The 14,380-nt window shown below is 38.7% G+C and overlaps 1 protein-coding gene across 3 annotated transcripts in view; it reads right to left on the bottom strand.

Annotated features, from left to right (window-relative positions):
* The window catches only part of hipk3a (homeodomain interacting protein kinase 3a), a 58,185-nt gene that overhangs the window by 7,008 nt on the left and 36,797 nt on the right, over positions 1-14,380 (bottom strand). Inside the window, exons 4-15 of one of the 3 annotated variants that reach the window (XM_053235267.1) lie at positions 11,619-11,738; positions 9,262-9,348; positions 8,823-9,007; positions 7,984-8,146; positions 6,886-7,009; positions 6,633-6,754; positions 6,293-6,408; positions 4,770-4,931; positions 4,338-4,679; positions 3,805-3,951; positions 2,701-2,945; positions 185-321 (exon numbers count right to left, since the gene is read on the bottom strand). In XM_053235267.1, the coding sequence (XP_053091242.1) occupies positions 185-321; positions 2,701-2,945; positions 3,805-3,951; positions 4,338-4,679; positions 4,770-4,931; positions 6,293-6,408; positions 6,633-6,754; positions 6,886-7,009; positions 7,984-8,146; positions 8,823-9,007; positions 9,262-9,348; positions 11,619-11,738 (1,950 nt within the window). Of the gene's footprint in view, positions 1-184; positions 322-2,700; positions 2,946-3,804; positions 3,952-4,337; positions 4,680-4,769; positions 4,932-6,292; positions 6,412-6,632; positions 6,755-6,885; positions 7,010-7,983; positions 8,147-8,822; positions 9,008-9,261; positions 9,349-11,618; positions 11,739-14,380 lie in introns of all 3 variants that reach the window. The other 2 variants (XM_053235266.1, XM_053235268.1) reach the window with 2 other exon arrangements.

Here is a 14,380-nt window from a genome sequence, read left to right as displayed (position 1 = left end):
ATTCCATGTTGATTTTTTGTTGAAGCTCTTTGATTCATTCATTCATTCACACACATTAAATATGTAAACACACCTCCCTGATGAAATATGCATAATGATAAACACATTTCACCACTAAATCATCGAGCTCTGGCTATACTGAGAAAGAGTGAGAGAGAGTGCAAGAAAAGGAAGAGGGAGAGACCTGGCCAAAGCCCAGAGGCTGCTGTTGCTGCTGGAATGTGGAGGTGATCTTGTGCTGGCGGGGCAAACTCGGAGTGGAGTGCAGACTCAACCGGCCGGGAGCGCATCGTCCTCGCAACTGGCACGATGACTCGAACACTGAGATAGAGAGAGAGAGAGAACACAAAAAAACAACTAAGTAAAGGAAAACAATAAGTAAAATACTACAACAGGGAAAAGGTATCAATGTGGAAATTCATCACAATAAATCAAACTGTTAACAGCTGTAGGTTGTGATTTTCTCCCTGTTGAAAACAACTCACAGTTCATCACACAGTATTATGTTTATATTACAAGATTTATCACTCAATTCTGACATTTTGCTCTGAATTGAGCTTCATTATTAACATTCGTGTTTGTAAGTAAATCATAGCTGATTTTAGATTGAAAGTTAATATTCGTAATCAAAATGACATGCGCGTGATCCATATGGATCATGGACCACAACGAGAAACACCATGTTTGTGAGACTGCAGTAGCAAACGAGCAGAGTAAGTATTCATCAGAGATGATGTTCTTTGGAGCTCGGCTGTGGCTCATCAGCTGGAAAAGGCCAGATGGAGAGCTTTTATTGTTTTTGCAGCCATTACTCACACATCTGTGCTGACAAATCTGCGACTGCGAGAGAAGAGCCAGTGAATGTGCGGTGAATTCTGAGTGTTCTTATTACAGTATCAAGCTCATGTATTGAATGCAGCTTAAATCTGATTTAAATCTGGAAACACCTGATTTTTGCTTTCACAGATCTGAGCGATTTTATCTTGTAATGTAAACATGGTCTAAATAATTCATTTGATAGAAATGACTGCAGGACAAAACACCACAAACAGGGGTGGACGAAAATTCATTAGTTAGCCCACTGGGCAATATAAGCCCCAATGTGCTTACCTTCCCATTTTATGGTTCTAAAAAGCAGCAATTAAAGTCATTTTGCTCAAAAATATAAACTTAAATGCATTAATACAAACTACAGAAAATAAGCAGGTACTTGAATCCCTGGAAGGGATGACTTTTATGCATCTACAGTCCTTATCCTCTTCTGATATTGTCTCTGCTGATGAAGCATCATGTTCACACTCACGACAAAGAGGCTGGAAGTCTTTGGCTAACATTTCAGCTACGCGTTTTGACATTCTCTCGTTGTATGTAAAGACACTACTTGAGCTAGTGTCTTCATTTTCAAGGTGTGTGTTGTGCTAGCATTAGAGTTACAGAACCATTTTTGTGCTGTACTGTACTGTGTTTTGCTCCACATCTTTTTGCGTTCCTGATTATGGAAAGATTGTCTTGCATTTGTTGACGCTAATCGATACAGGAAAAATAGTTCCTACAATCAAACCACATCTCGGTTTTTCTGTGTAGTGCAGAAGGAACCAATATGAATCAATCAGGGCATGTTACGTTTAATTGAATGTATCAAATAATGATGGAAATGTCAACGGCAAGTACAGTTTTTCTGTCTCTGCTTGCTGAGCAAGTGAATAAATGCTGTATGAACAGTCGACTGAACCCACTTGTCTGCCTGGCAACTGTGAATGGAAAACTAATAACCTGGATAAACATAACACAACTTAACAGGTAGGCAATTTGTCCACCCCTGCCAAATATCAACCATGAACTAAAAAATAATCCCAGGAAATAATCCCCGGCTTGACAAATTTATCTGCCGCTGAATGCACATTGATTTCAACATTAAGGTCTCTAGCACATCTCAAAAACATCGCCCATCATAACCTAGCTCTACGCTTTTAAAATTACACTCTCCAACCTCAGCTAAGTTGCTCAGGTCACAAACCACACTTCAGACACCAGACCACACTGCCAGTGTTTGCTGTATTTCAAGTGAGGATTTCTTCTGTTCCTTATGTCCTAATTGCATGCAATCACACAATCAGCACACAAACAGAGCTAAACGGGGAGAAAGAAAGGGAATGGAGACACAAGGGGAGGACAGGAGAAGTCAGAAGAAGAAAAAAAAACCCCAAAGGCTTTTCACTCAACGCTGGGATGCAGTGCACAAGACACATGGGTCATAGTGCACTCAATACCCATAATCACCTGCAACAGCCTCTGTGGTAACCTCCTGCCTCTCCCCTATGACCTGCAAAGCAGACACATGGGCTGTGACATGTATATTCTCTCATTTACACGCTGAACCGGAGTGAGAGCACTGCCATGATCCCTAATCATCTCACAATGATCAATTAGTGATACGTAGTAAAGTGATAGTCTGTCCACAAATAAAGTTCACTTTTTTCACCACTTACCACAAACTTTATTATATTTAATGATTATATTTAAGTTCTTTAGCCAACACGTCAAAAACTTTGCTAGTTGCAGTCATAAAATCCAAGTGATAACATTCAGCTAAATCAGTTAGAATGAACATGCTTAAAGGTTAAAGCATTGTAAAATACACCAAAGGAAGGTGAGGTAGGTGTGTGTGTGTGTGTGTGTGTGTGTGCGTGCGTGTGTTACCTGTGTTGCCGTGCTGCTGCTGGTTGTTATTGTTGTTGATTACTCTGAGCGGTGGCACCACCACCGTCCTGATAACCGGTTTTATTTGCATCTCTGTGCGAGTGTTGCTCCGCCGAATTTCAACTTCCTGCTTCTGATTGGTGTTCAGGAAGCGTCTCTCGGCAAACGGGCTACTGTGCGTGTCTGATGCTGGGGAGCCGTCTACCGTGTCACAGCCGCTCTCATGACCATCATCCTCAGACATGCTGGTGACAAAAGCAAAGAGACAGTTAGAGAAAAGGACAGATTCTGTTTATTAGATCAGCAACACCCTCTGGTGGGCAATTTTCTGCATCTGACCAAGAGCTATTGGAATAAATCCAAAAGCAGATCCAGCGCTGCCAGACCAAATGACCACTTAAAAGTGCAGTCTGTTATGCTTTCAAGTGTGTATGGATCAATAATTATAACAACAGAACTATTCATTCAAACAATTACTAGTTTCTAAAACTACTGGATTGTAATCTCAGTGCTGATTAGATGTGAAAATTCTTTCTTTCTTTCTTTATTTTACATGTTCATTTAATTTATCCTCTAATTCTCAGTTTGATTATTTTTGTAAATATTACAAAAAACCAACTCTGAGAATATGGATTTTTGTAGGTTTTTATAAAGGCAGAAACAATGTTTTGTCGGCTTTGTAGAAGTATAATGTTATAATTTTGTGCTGTTGAATGCTCGACTCTTTATAGCTGATATGACATAGGTGATATCAGGAACTAACTTCTTTTGTGGATAACATTAAATCTAACCATAAACAAGTAAAAATTACACGTTCGTTAAGTAATAAAAAATTTAATTGCTGGCACGTTGCTATGGTATAAAGGGAATAAAACACTTGCTGTAATAGAAATGTAATAGGATGTGTGCAACTGGAAAATAATCAACCTTATGGTAGTATCATTGTGCCACAAGTCACAGCTTCATACACAGCGTGTGTTCTAGTAGACTTGCTCATATTGATTAAATACAACTAAAAATTCCATTCTTCCAGTCCACTATGGGGCTTGTAGAGAAAGTTAAGGAACCTGCATGTGTGTGTGTGTGTGTGTGTGTGTGTGTTACCTGTTGGGTCTCTTGCAGGGGGAGGGACTGGACTGAGCCGAGGCTGAGGAGCTCGTGCTCAGGCTGCTGTCTGGGCTGCTGAGTGAACACACACGCTCCATATTCAGAGACCCCTTACATGCCTCACAATCTGGACTGCCCTTACATCTGAAACACACATGTGTCAAGCATTAAACATACAACAGAGCACCAAGCTGTGCCAAGAGAACTCACTGATAACTGATGTTTAAGAGCATGTTTTACATTTTTCCGATATTATAGATCTTTTCATGATTGTAAATAACACCTTAAAGTTCAAAAGTAAATCATGTATGCACTCGACCTGTATTAAATAGGAAATCTGAACAAAATGCAGGAGCAGTTGGCCGTTTTTAGAGTCCTCTGATGTCTGTGACGTGAACTGCATTTGCAATGAAAACAACCACAAGCTGATTTTTGTCCACTTTTGTATCATCAATTAAGCCTGAAAGTTAATGTTTATGTGACTGAATGAAAATCCTCTGTCCCTATTCTTGGTTGTTTATTAAACTCACGTGTTAGAGGAACACCTCTGCTCTTCTGTGTCCCTCTCGTCCTCATCTGTATCGCTACTAATGCTAATGACACTGACCGCCGGGCTCGGCGATTCGCCAATAACGATAGACTCTCGTTGCTGATTGGCTGCTGACAGCTGCGCATCAGAGCCCTGCTCTTTCGTCTTACAGCAGCTCTCTTCCTCGGTTTCCTCTATGTGGTTTGGCTCCTTCTTAGGCTGTGACTCCACCTCCCTGTCCCTAAGCCCCGCCTCTGGGTTTCGCAGGACGTCCTGTCTTTGAGTCTTTGGTGAGAGGCACACTGAAGTATGTGTTTCTGTGTAGTGAGACATATTCACACTCCTGCAAAACATGCAGTCCTCTAATCAGATTACACTGTTCAACTGTAACTTCTGACGCTTTCATAATTACACATTAGCCATTATAGCTTACCTGTTCTGACTGGGCTTGCCACTCTTGTTAGCTGTAGTCTGAGGCCACACCACGTGAGCAATGCCTATGTTCATGGTCTGGTGCGCGGATACAGCAATCTGATTGGGCACGAGTGGTTGCGGCATCATGGAACCATAATGGCTGGTGTGTGAACGCAGTTTCCTACAGAAATGTAAAAAATATCAGAGCTGGATATTATAAAATATTATAAATAATAAGGTACTGTGCTAAGATGAATGGGTTAGCACCAATCCCGCATTTTCTGGGAACTCATAGCTAGTAGCAGGCTTTGGTACAAGCAAAACAGGCAAAGACAGCATACTGTGTTAAAAAATGCCACTCGCAGCTCCTGAAATAGTCTAGGATGTCTGTGCATGTGCTGTTCTGCCCCATTAAGAGAGTCAGTTTTTTAGTTGTCGCTTGCCACCCTAGCCTAAAAGTGCATTTTCTGTTATTATCTGCTACATTACTCACATTAATTGTGTTGACTGCCTGTATGTTAATTATAATGACAGTTACACTCAGAAGAATGAAGTAAGTCACTGCGGTATGCACCCAGACAGATAATTAAAATGTACGAAACAGGATCTTGTGATTTTATGCTCGAGGTTGAAGCTCACTGATATATATATATTTTTTTTTTAAATCAAGACTCAGCCCTAGAATGAACAGCACAAAAATGACCACCAATTTAATCAAAGTCACAAATTAAATATATTCAAATAGAGACAAATAGAGAGAGCTTGTAAAATTATCCATAGGGGGCCAAGCACTTGCTAAAGAATGGATGGAATGTAGGATGTAACCATTGTGCAACATTACACCCTTCCACTTGCTATGGTCAGTGTTTCTTACACAGCCAGTGGGTCTACGATTTTTTTTTTTTTTTTCAGTATTGGAAATCACAACACATTATCACATCATTAAAGTCAGATTTATTATTGAGTTCGTATAGTTATTGGCCTGTTTGACTGGTCCCTTAAATTTTATGGGTTTAATCCAACACCTCAATAACTCAAAATATAAGTCAGCCTATAAATAATGTCAACTTGGACCTAGTGTGTTCGGTGGGAATAAAAGTTCAGGAATAAAAAGCTCTGTGGCTCCAAAACATAGCCAAATTATTATTGTCCAAATTGTCGTAATGACCGTAATCGCTGAGAAATTGGATTATGTTCATAAATCTGTCCTGAGGGAGTTTGGGGAAGTTATTTTACAGTTAAAGGGGACCCTGGCTGCCAAAAAGTTTGAGACCAGTCCTGGAGAGCCACAGTACTACATAGTGCTCTAACTTGCCCAATTTCGCAACAACTTTGATAATAGAGTTATATCATGTATGTGAAAGAACACAATACACAATGTTTTTGCTATGAACCTTCAGAATGATCAGAGTGACAGTTTATTTTTAGATGGCATGAGGAAGAACGTTTAAGATAAGCCAGAACCACGTTAAGGAGAATATATCTAGACATGGATTTGCAAAAGTGGATGCGTGTGGTGAGTATTGTGTCTGAGTGTCTTACCCCCAGTCCCCTCTCCTCTGAGGGCAGGAGACAGTGTCTGAGGGCAGCGTAGTGGGTGGAGGAGGCACCTGCTGCCACGCTGGTACCAGGATCTGCGGAGTCCTGTTGGACCACGGCTGCTGCAAAACAAACAAAGAAAAACATCCTAATGAGAAATCAGAAATGAATCAATAGATAACACATTTCTGAATATGCAGAACAAACAGCACAGATCCACATTCTTGTCCTGAAGCTGTGCAGGCACTCAGAAAGTGTGAGCATCCTACAGGAGGCTGAGACTGTGTTGTGCTTCACTCTCAACTCTGTGGAACTGCTAATGTTTAGGTATACAGGCTCTGACCTGTGCTATGACTCCCGGTCGGAGAGGTAAAGGCTGGATGGCCGGAGCTTGAGTCACCAGTGGCAGTGTATTATCCATCCGTACTGAATATCCTGACGGCTGGTTTGGGCTGGACCCGATTCCTGTTGGACCCGATTTTTTTTTTAGAGACAGTAATACAGACCTAATCTCAACTTAAAATTGTTATACTAAACATCAGGAATGAGTTTAGTACGAGTCTATTTCCATGTGTGGGTTTATTTCAAAATACTACCTTGAATGGCTGGTGGGCAAAGGATGAGCGTTTGCTGAAAAGAGTCAGTGCAGCCAAACTGTGCACTTCCTGTCTGCAGGGGAATGCCAGGATGTACCACAGGTGGCGCAGGTGGAACCAGAGCCTACATCCAGAGACACAGAGACAAAGGCCATATTACAGTGTGTTTCCCAGGAACACAAGCGGTGACTTGTAAAATGCTGTGCTGGCAGAATCACAGTCCAGAAGGCGTGCAGTAATAAAGATTTATACGCGTATGTACAGGAATCAGGAACAACGCACAATGAAAACAAAACCACAGTAATAGGTGGACTTAGGATCACTGAAAAACGTCATCCATTAATAAAAGATGAAACAGAAGACTAATTTACTCAATTATATACATAGATTTTCTAAAAATGGCAGGTTTGCATACTATTTAAGGAAATGCTTGAGTATGGGACAATTGGAGGAATAAAAATCAATTAAAGGAATACTCCAATACTTTTAACTTAATTTACTGACCATGATTTTTAGGATGTGTGTGTCACATACAAGATTTTAAACATTTCCCAATGCTGAGGAAGCAGCATTATGTTGTTATTTCCTATAATGCATTATTTCCATTATTTCCTATAACGGAAATCTAAGGGCAGGTTGAAACTTTTTTGTAGAACATTCAACAATTTGTCAGCCAAAGCAGTTTGAAAGTAAAAGCCTAATTCTGTCTAATTGATCCTTTAAAACAAAACTCATTTCAAGGGGGAAAATCTGTGGTTGTGCAAACATGGAAATACTTCAGTTTCTGGCTAATCATGCAAGGATTACACAAAACTTTCAGGAAAGTGCGACTAATCTGAATCACTTTTTACTATATTGTGGGGAAGTTGAAGAAAGTTCATAAGAACATTTATGCTTTGACAACACTTCCATTCATGTGACTCTTACCCTAACACTTAGAGTGCAACAGCTGTAGTTTAGGAATTGTGTTCTATAGTTGCGTGTTTTATTATCTTACTTATTAATAAAACACAACAGATGCCGTTAGTCTTTCATTACAGCTGAGATCAACAGCTTTCTGTATTAATTTCACTCTAATCTTTGTCCAGAATACATCACCTGTGAGTGGATGGAGGGTATTTTGTTGAAGACTGCAATGTTGGGGCCGGTTGGTAGTGTGACGGGTTTCATGAGAGGGGGCGGGGCTTTGTTGCGGTTCACTGCATCATATGTGCTGGTCCTCGAGTGGCACACGTCCATGATGTGGAAACACGACTGAACGCTGTCGAGAACAGTGGACAAAGTCTCATTTCATTTGTACTCTTGCATCACTGCATCATTGCAACGGTCACAAACTCTGTAATGAAATTTCATTTCCCACGTCCACATGATCAGATGTGTGAGATTAGACAGTCTGCTGACTTGATCAGATTTTAAGGAAGAGATCGGATAACTGTAGGTATATAAAGTAAATTCCAGATAGGATTGTCTTAAACAGAACCTATTTTTATCAGAACAGCAGTATAAAAATCGAGAAAAAGGAAATCAAAACTTAAATGAATTATGAATTAATTACAAATGTAATTCATTGTTAAATCTTGTAGGTCAAACACAGCTTTAGACAGATGTAAAGGTCATGCTGTCACTTTGCCAAAATGTTTAAGCTCTGAAGTTATATTTGACCTTCTGAAATCTTACAAGTCACCACCATAGTGGGGTCATTTCATCCTTTTTCTTATTTATTTATTTATTTATTTATTTTTAAAAGTATTGTCACTGTTTTGTTCTGGTCTGTTTATTTCGCTGCTATTCCACATTTTTATGTAGATTTAGAAACCGTAAAATCTAGCTGAATACTGTTACTAGTACTCTGGGTGAATGAATAAAAAAGTAAAAATAATTTAATTTGCATTTTGAATTATTTAAATACTAAATGGGTGTGTTCCGTGTGAGCGTACTGGCTGCTGTGTGGAAAGTCCAGTAAGTGCTGCATAGTAACGAAAGGGTGGTTGAGAGCGTCTGAAGGTGTGATGCGCTGGTCAGCGTCGATCAGCAACATCATCCTGAGCAGATCCACAAACTCTCGCCTGTCTGCTTTCTCCGCAAGCTGATCACAGCCCTCCATATTCAACACCAGGTTTACCTGAGAGACAGAGAGAGACAGATACAAAATATATACTGATCATCGTGTGTTAAACAATGGAGCATTAACACATACATTTTTAATATATTTTAAAATCTACATTCATTTTAGGGTTAGCTCAGTTGCTGCAAAATACCCTTCTGCGTGTTTCATATAAATAAATATACATAGGATGTAACATCTACGCTTTGGTGCAGATGTGTGAACTTTTACACACGCTAAGATCAATGACTGATAAACTATTAATATCTTACATGGCCAATATCGTTCAGACAGCTGAAGATGTACTTCCTGGCCTCTTTCGATTTCATTCCAGTCTCTGTCTCGTGCTCCTCTGTTGTCTGTAAAAACCGATATAGGATGAGAGAGGAAGAAGCAGTATAGATAAAGTAAGGTACACACTGGAGAGTTCTGAGCTACAGCCGAGACTAGACATGGATGTAATAAGTCCTGATTAAGTAAAATCAATGTCCAGGAAAGCAAGCAATATACAGAGTGGTCCAAATGTCTGAGACCACTAGTGAAAATTGTTCCTTACAAATTATATCATCAGCAATGACTTGAGTGAGAAGTAAAATCTTAGAAATCTTAGTATTTGGTACGTTCGTCTTTTGCTTTAAATACAGTGCTCACTCGAGCTGGCATGGACTCAGCAAGTTTGTGTAAAACCTGATGATCCAAATCCATCAGTGTGTCATCTGAAAACATGCTTCAAAAGACAGGATCCATATAAATTTAAATAGTAACCTAGAAATTGAGCAGAATCCTGAATATTGAACATTAAAGCTATTGAGCCTTTTCTTCTTCTGTGTTTTAAAATTTTCAAAATTCTAAATGGAAATGGTTATTTCCAATTCTATATGGAAAAGAAATCCCACATCTTCAGTGTGGTCTCAGATTTTTATTTTTATTTTTTAAAGGGTACACTGTTTTAACTTCAATACTGAGAGAAGACGTGGTTTCTGATCATATATCATATTCACATATGATGCATGAGTAAGTATGTAACCTGATAAATCTATATTCATTGATCACAAGCATCACCTGCTGAACAAAACTTTTCCACATGGTGGAAAGGTCAGGTATAGTATTACGTTCATTTTCAAGTGGGTTGTCATCTAACGTTATCAGTGGAAAAACTGGGGAGCCATTTTGAAAATGCTGCTGTTCAACACACACACACACACACACACACACACACACACACACACACACACACACACACACACACACACACACACACACGTTTTTCTATCGGGTGGACAAATCATAAATTTATTACCTAGCCCACTGGGTAAATGAAATCTCCAATGTGCGTATGGTCTCTTATTATACAGCAAAAAAAATAGCAACTAATGTAATTTAACTCAAAAGAATGACGAGCTAACTATGTTAATTATTATGTTAATTACAGACTATGGAAAATAAGTGAGCACTTGAATCCCTGGGAGAGATGACTTTATGTAGGCACAGTTTTTATCCCCCCGTGATAATGTCTCTGGTGATGAAGCTTTGCGTTTGTGCTCTCGACAAAAAGGCTGAAAGTCTTGGGCTAACATTCTGGCTATGCGCTGTGCCGTTCTCTCATTGCACATAAAAACCATACACCTCGCAGCACATGCTGTTGTAATCAGCATCACCAAATCAATACAAGATTATTTATTTAAAAAAATAATCACTCTTAAACGTCATATTATCTTTTAAAACACTAAAGATAAAACAGGCTTTTATTTCAGGAATAGTACTTGCTTTAACTAATACGCAAGAAATAAAAAAACAAAAAAACTTGAAGCCACTTTTATATGTATTTAAAAGTATAGTGACATTTTGCACATGGATGCTTTGAAATCACTGATTTCTGTTTACCTTTCGGCTTTATGGCTCATAAGAATCGCACTCATCCCTGTGATTTTTATCAAATGACTGGTTGCCCTGCACTCTGTGGAGTTTACAAGGCGGTGCTTGGTCAACTTCCTTTGTGCTGTAGCAAACCTTTCTGCATTATAGCATTACTACATCCTATATTCTTATAGTTACATTCATTCTGATGTCACTATCAGAGCTGCAGTTGTTAATAAGGGAATTGCTTTTGTATGGAGTGCTCCTGTCATGTTTTGAGGTCGTAATGTCTTTTGTGGCCACTCGTGTGACTACCCTGGTTTTTAAAAAATGCATAAAAACTCTCCAAAGAACAAAACAGGCATTTCTCAGTTGACAGAAAGACGAGTATTGTTGCATCTGTAGCATCAGTGAATATTATTGCTCAATGTCAGACAGGCAAGTTTAAAATAAGTAGTCTGGACTCGCTGAGCTAAGCAGGCGCTGATGAGCACAGAATATTTTCCAAGACCAAAAGAAGTTTAACCACATAGTAAATTCTGCAGGCTACAATCCTGCGGAAAAACTAACTGTGAGATGCAAGTAACAACAGACACTTTTTTTTTTTTTTTTTTGGAAAAACATTACTTTCAACTACACTCCTGCCTCAACCTTTTCTGCTGACGTAACTTGCAAAGATTTTCGCCGATCAGTTTCAAATGTCTCCATACTGAGAAACACCCATTTTTGTCCTGCAGAAACCCCTTACTCAGAGAAGGTGAAGTAAACTTGCCTTCAGCCTCCAGGCTGCGTACGGTGAGTCAGACTCCTTGCAGAAGAAGCGGGACGTTTTCGTCCCCACGTTTAACAGGTGCTCGCCGGGCAGCCCTTGAGTTTGGGAAATGTAGCGAATCTGGAAAGAAAAACAGACAGACATTAGCTCTCAGTTTTGTTTAGAGAGGCTGTGATAAACAATGAATCATTAATTTAATCAATATCTGATTTATTTATTGATTTATTTTGCTCTATTTTTGGCTCGCTCAATTAAACATTCAATTTCAAATTTGCTGTGCTTAGCTGAAGATAAAATAAGGTAAATAGCTAAGATGCACATACAGAAGTTTTAACTGCCTGACACACAATCACAGTACACTGAGATCGCAGACATTGTAAGATTAATAAGCATACAAACAAACAAAGTAAGCCAGACCTATGACAGTTACTAAGTGTGTTGGCATATTTATCTCTGTGTTAATTTCTTTGTGAAATATTTATTTCCTTGTGCTTCTATTTTGTATTTAAATATACTCTGGATTAATGTAAATAAGTGTAAGTCTTAATAATTCAAAGATTTATACACATGTTCTATGAAAAAAATGAAATAAACCCATTTACTTTCCAAACTGCCTTAACTGTGATAATTAAGTTTTTATATAATTTTATAGTAATCATGGTTTGTTTTATCCACTACCATGTAACCCTACACAACGTAGGTCAAAGCAAAATGTTAAAACTGTTGACTGTGGGGTGTTGCCATGATGCTGTTTCCCTGTGTCCGTGTACTGCACCAAATTTGCCAAATTATCTGCAACAGGAAGTGATCTCAAGTTGGCAGTAAAAATGAGGATGTTGGCCATTGGTTATTCATAAAAATACCAAAATATAAAATTAACCAACATAATAATTCAATTATAATAATTTAAAATGTGTTCTCATTCCTTAATCCACACCCTGGTGTCATTGATGGTTATGAGCATGTTTTAACACAACCAGTGATTTCATCACCCAAAAGATTACATAAGCATCACCTACGGGCAGGTCTGGCTCACCACAGTACGGTGAAGAAAACAGGAAAAGAAAAAAAGAAACAAGAAAAAGTAAGAAATAAGAAAAAAGTTCACTAACGAAATAGTCCAACGCAAGTCAAATTATTAGCGATGGCACTGATCCAATATCCAGATTCAGTAACACGCTGAAATCAGCAGAAAATGCTGAACGAATCAAATCCATTTGTGTAAAAAATTGCTTGTAGTACAACGTAACAGTCACCCATGCAACAGCAGTAGCTGCCCAAGTTACCACAGCAAGAGCAAGTGGCGAGCTAGCAACTTTTTGGTGCAATAAAATTTCTACCTGTAGTGTTTTAGCAGTTTGAGTATCGTCATTTAGGTGGCCATCTTTAGTGCTTTGGTTAAAAAGCTCTCATTGTAATTTCTAGTACTTAAAAAAAAAATAAATATATATATATATATATATATATATATATATATATATATATATATATATATATATATATATATATATAGGCTCAGTATCAGTATTGGTAGAGATTCAAAAGTATTAGTATCAGTATCTGAAAGGAAAAAGTTGCACCATATCATTTATCATTTCTATCAATTACACACCGAAAATGAGTTTGAAAGGTACATCTACTACTTCCTCTAACTATTTGCACCTTTTATCATGACAAATACATCTACAAATCTATCACAATCACAATATTTATTAAACATATATTCAGATTTCCTCCTTACATGATGCTTTCTGACCTGTTCACTACCTAGAATAAAAAGGCATTGAATTGTTCCACTAACATAGAAAGTGGACATTTTTAGTCATAAAAAAAGATTAATTTTAGGAAGTCATGAAACAAATTAAAAGCCATACAACTGCTGAGGGGAAGAAGGAAAAAACTCCCAACTACCCAAGCTCAGTCCCAGCGAAGGGGAAAAAGATGACTAAAATAATGCACCACAATGTGTTTTTTTTTTTTTTTTTTTTTTTTGAGTGTGTGCTCATTTCCTCTAGTCTTAAAAAAACTTCCCAGTGTCAGCGTGGTTCCTCTTGGCCTGGTAGAAACAATTCCACAGACACCACTTAAAGCACCAAGTTTGGAAGTGGAACCAAAATAAAAACCCACAAGCAAAAAAATCAGATCCGATATCCCGGCCACAAAACAGTCTATTTTTTTTTATTATGAGACCAAAGGGACTTCATGTACTGTTTTTTGTGCATTGTTTGTGCTCGGATTTCAGACTCGTTTCCTTTAAACATACAGTGTTTCCAGTGAGGCTCAGCCCGCAGCGTAGAAATTCAAGTCAAGATTTTCACTTCTTTTAACATGACCACACCAGATGACGAACCAGGTCCTGGAGAACCCATTGTCCTCCGGTGTGATAGAGCAGGGAAGACACTGCGATGTGCAGGACAGGAGGTTCTCCAGGTCCAGAGTCTGGAACCCATGCTTTATTCTAAGTACTATATCAAACCATTTAATAGATGTGAAAGTCTAGCAGTGGTGTCATATAATGTGGATACACAGTTTGATTAATGGCTTCAGTGCTTGCTTGTGCATGCCAAAACAGACTGCTCTTTCAAAGCAGGAACTGATAAGTGGACCGTGAAAAAATTAAAACGCATTCCCGTTCTTCAATCCACACCCTGGCGTCCTCAATAGTTAAGGGCATGTAATAACACAGCCAATGATTTCACTGGTCCAAAAAAATACAACAGAAGGATTACAAAAGCACCGCCTGTGTGTGGCCCTGGCACTTC

Source organism: Pangasianodon hypophthalmus, chromosome 7, assembly GCF_027358585.1.
Source record: "Pangasianodon hypophthalmus isolate fPanHyp1 chromosome 7, fPanHyp1.pri, whole genome shotgun sequence".
In the NCBI taxonomy this organism is placed as follows: Eukaryota; Metazoa; Chordata; class Actinopteri; order Siluriformes; family Pangasiidae; genus Pangasianodon; species Pangasianodon hypophthalmus.
This window is presented reverse-complemented; position numbering and strand designations above follow the sequence as displayed.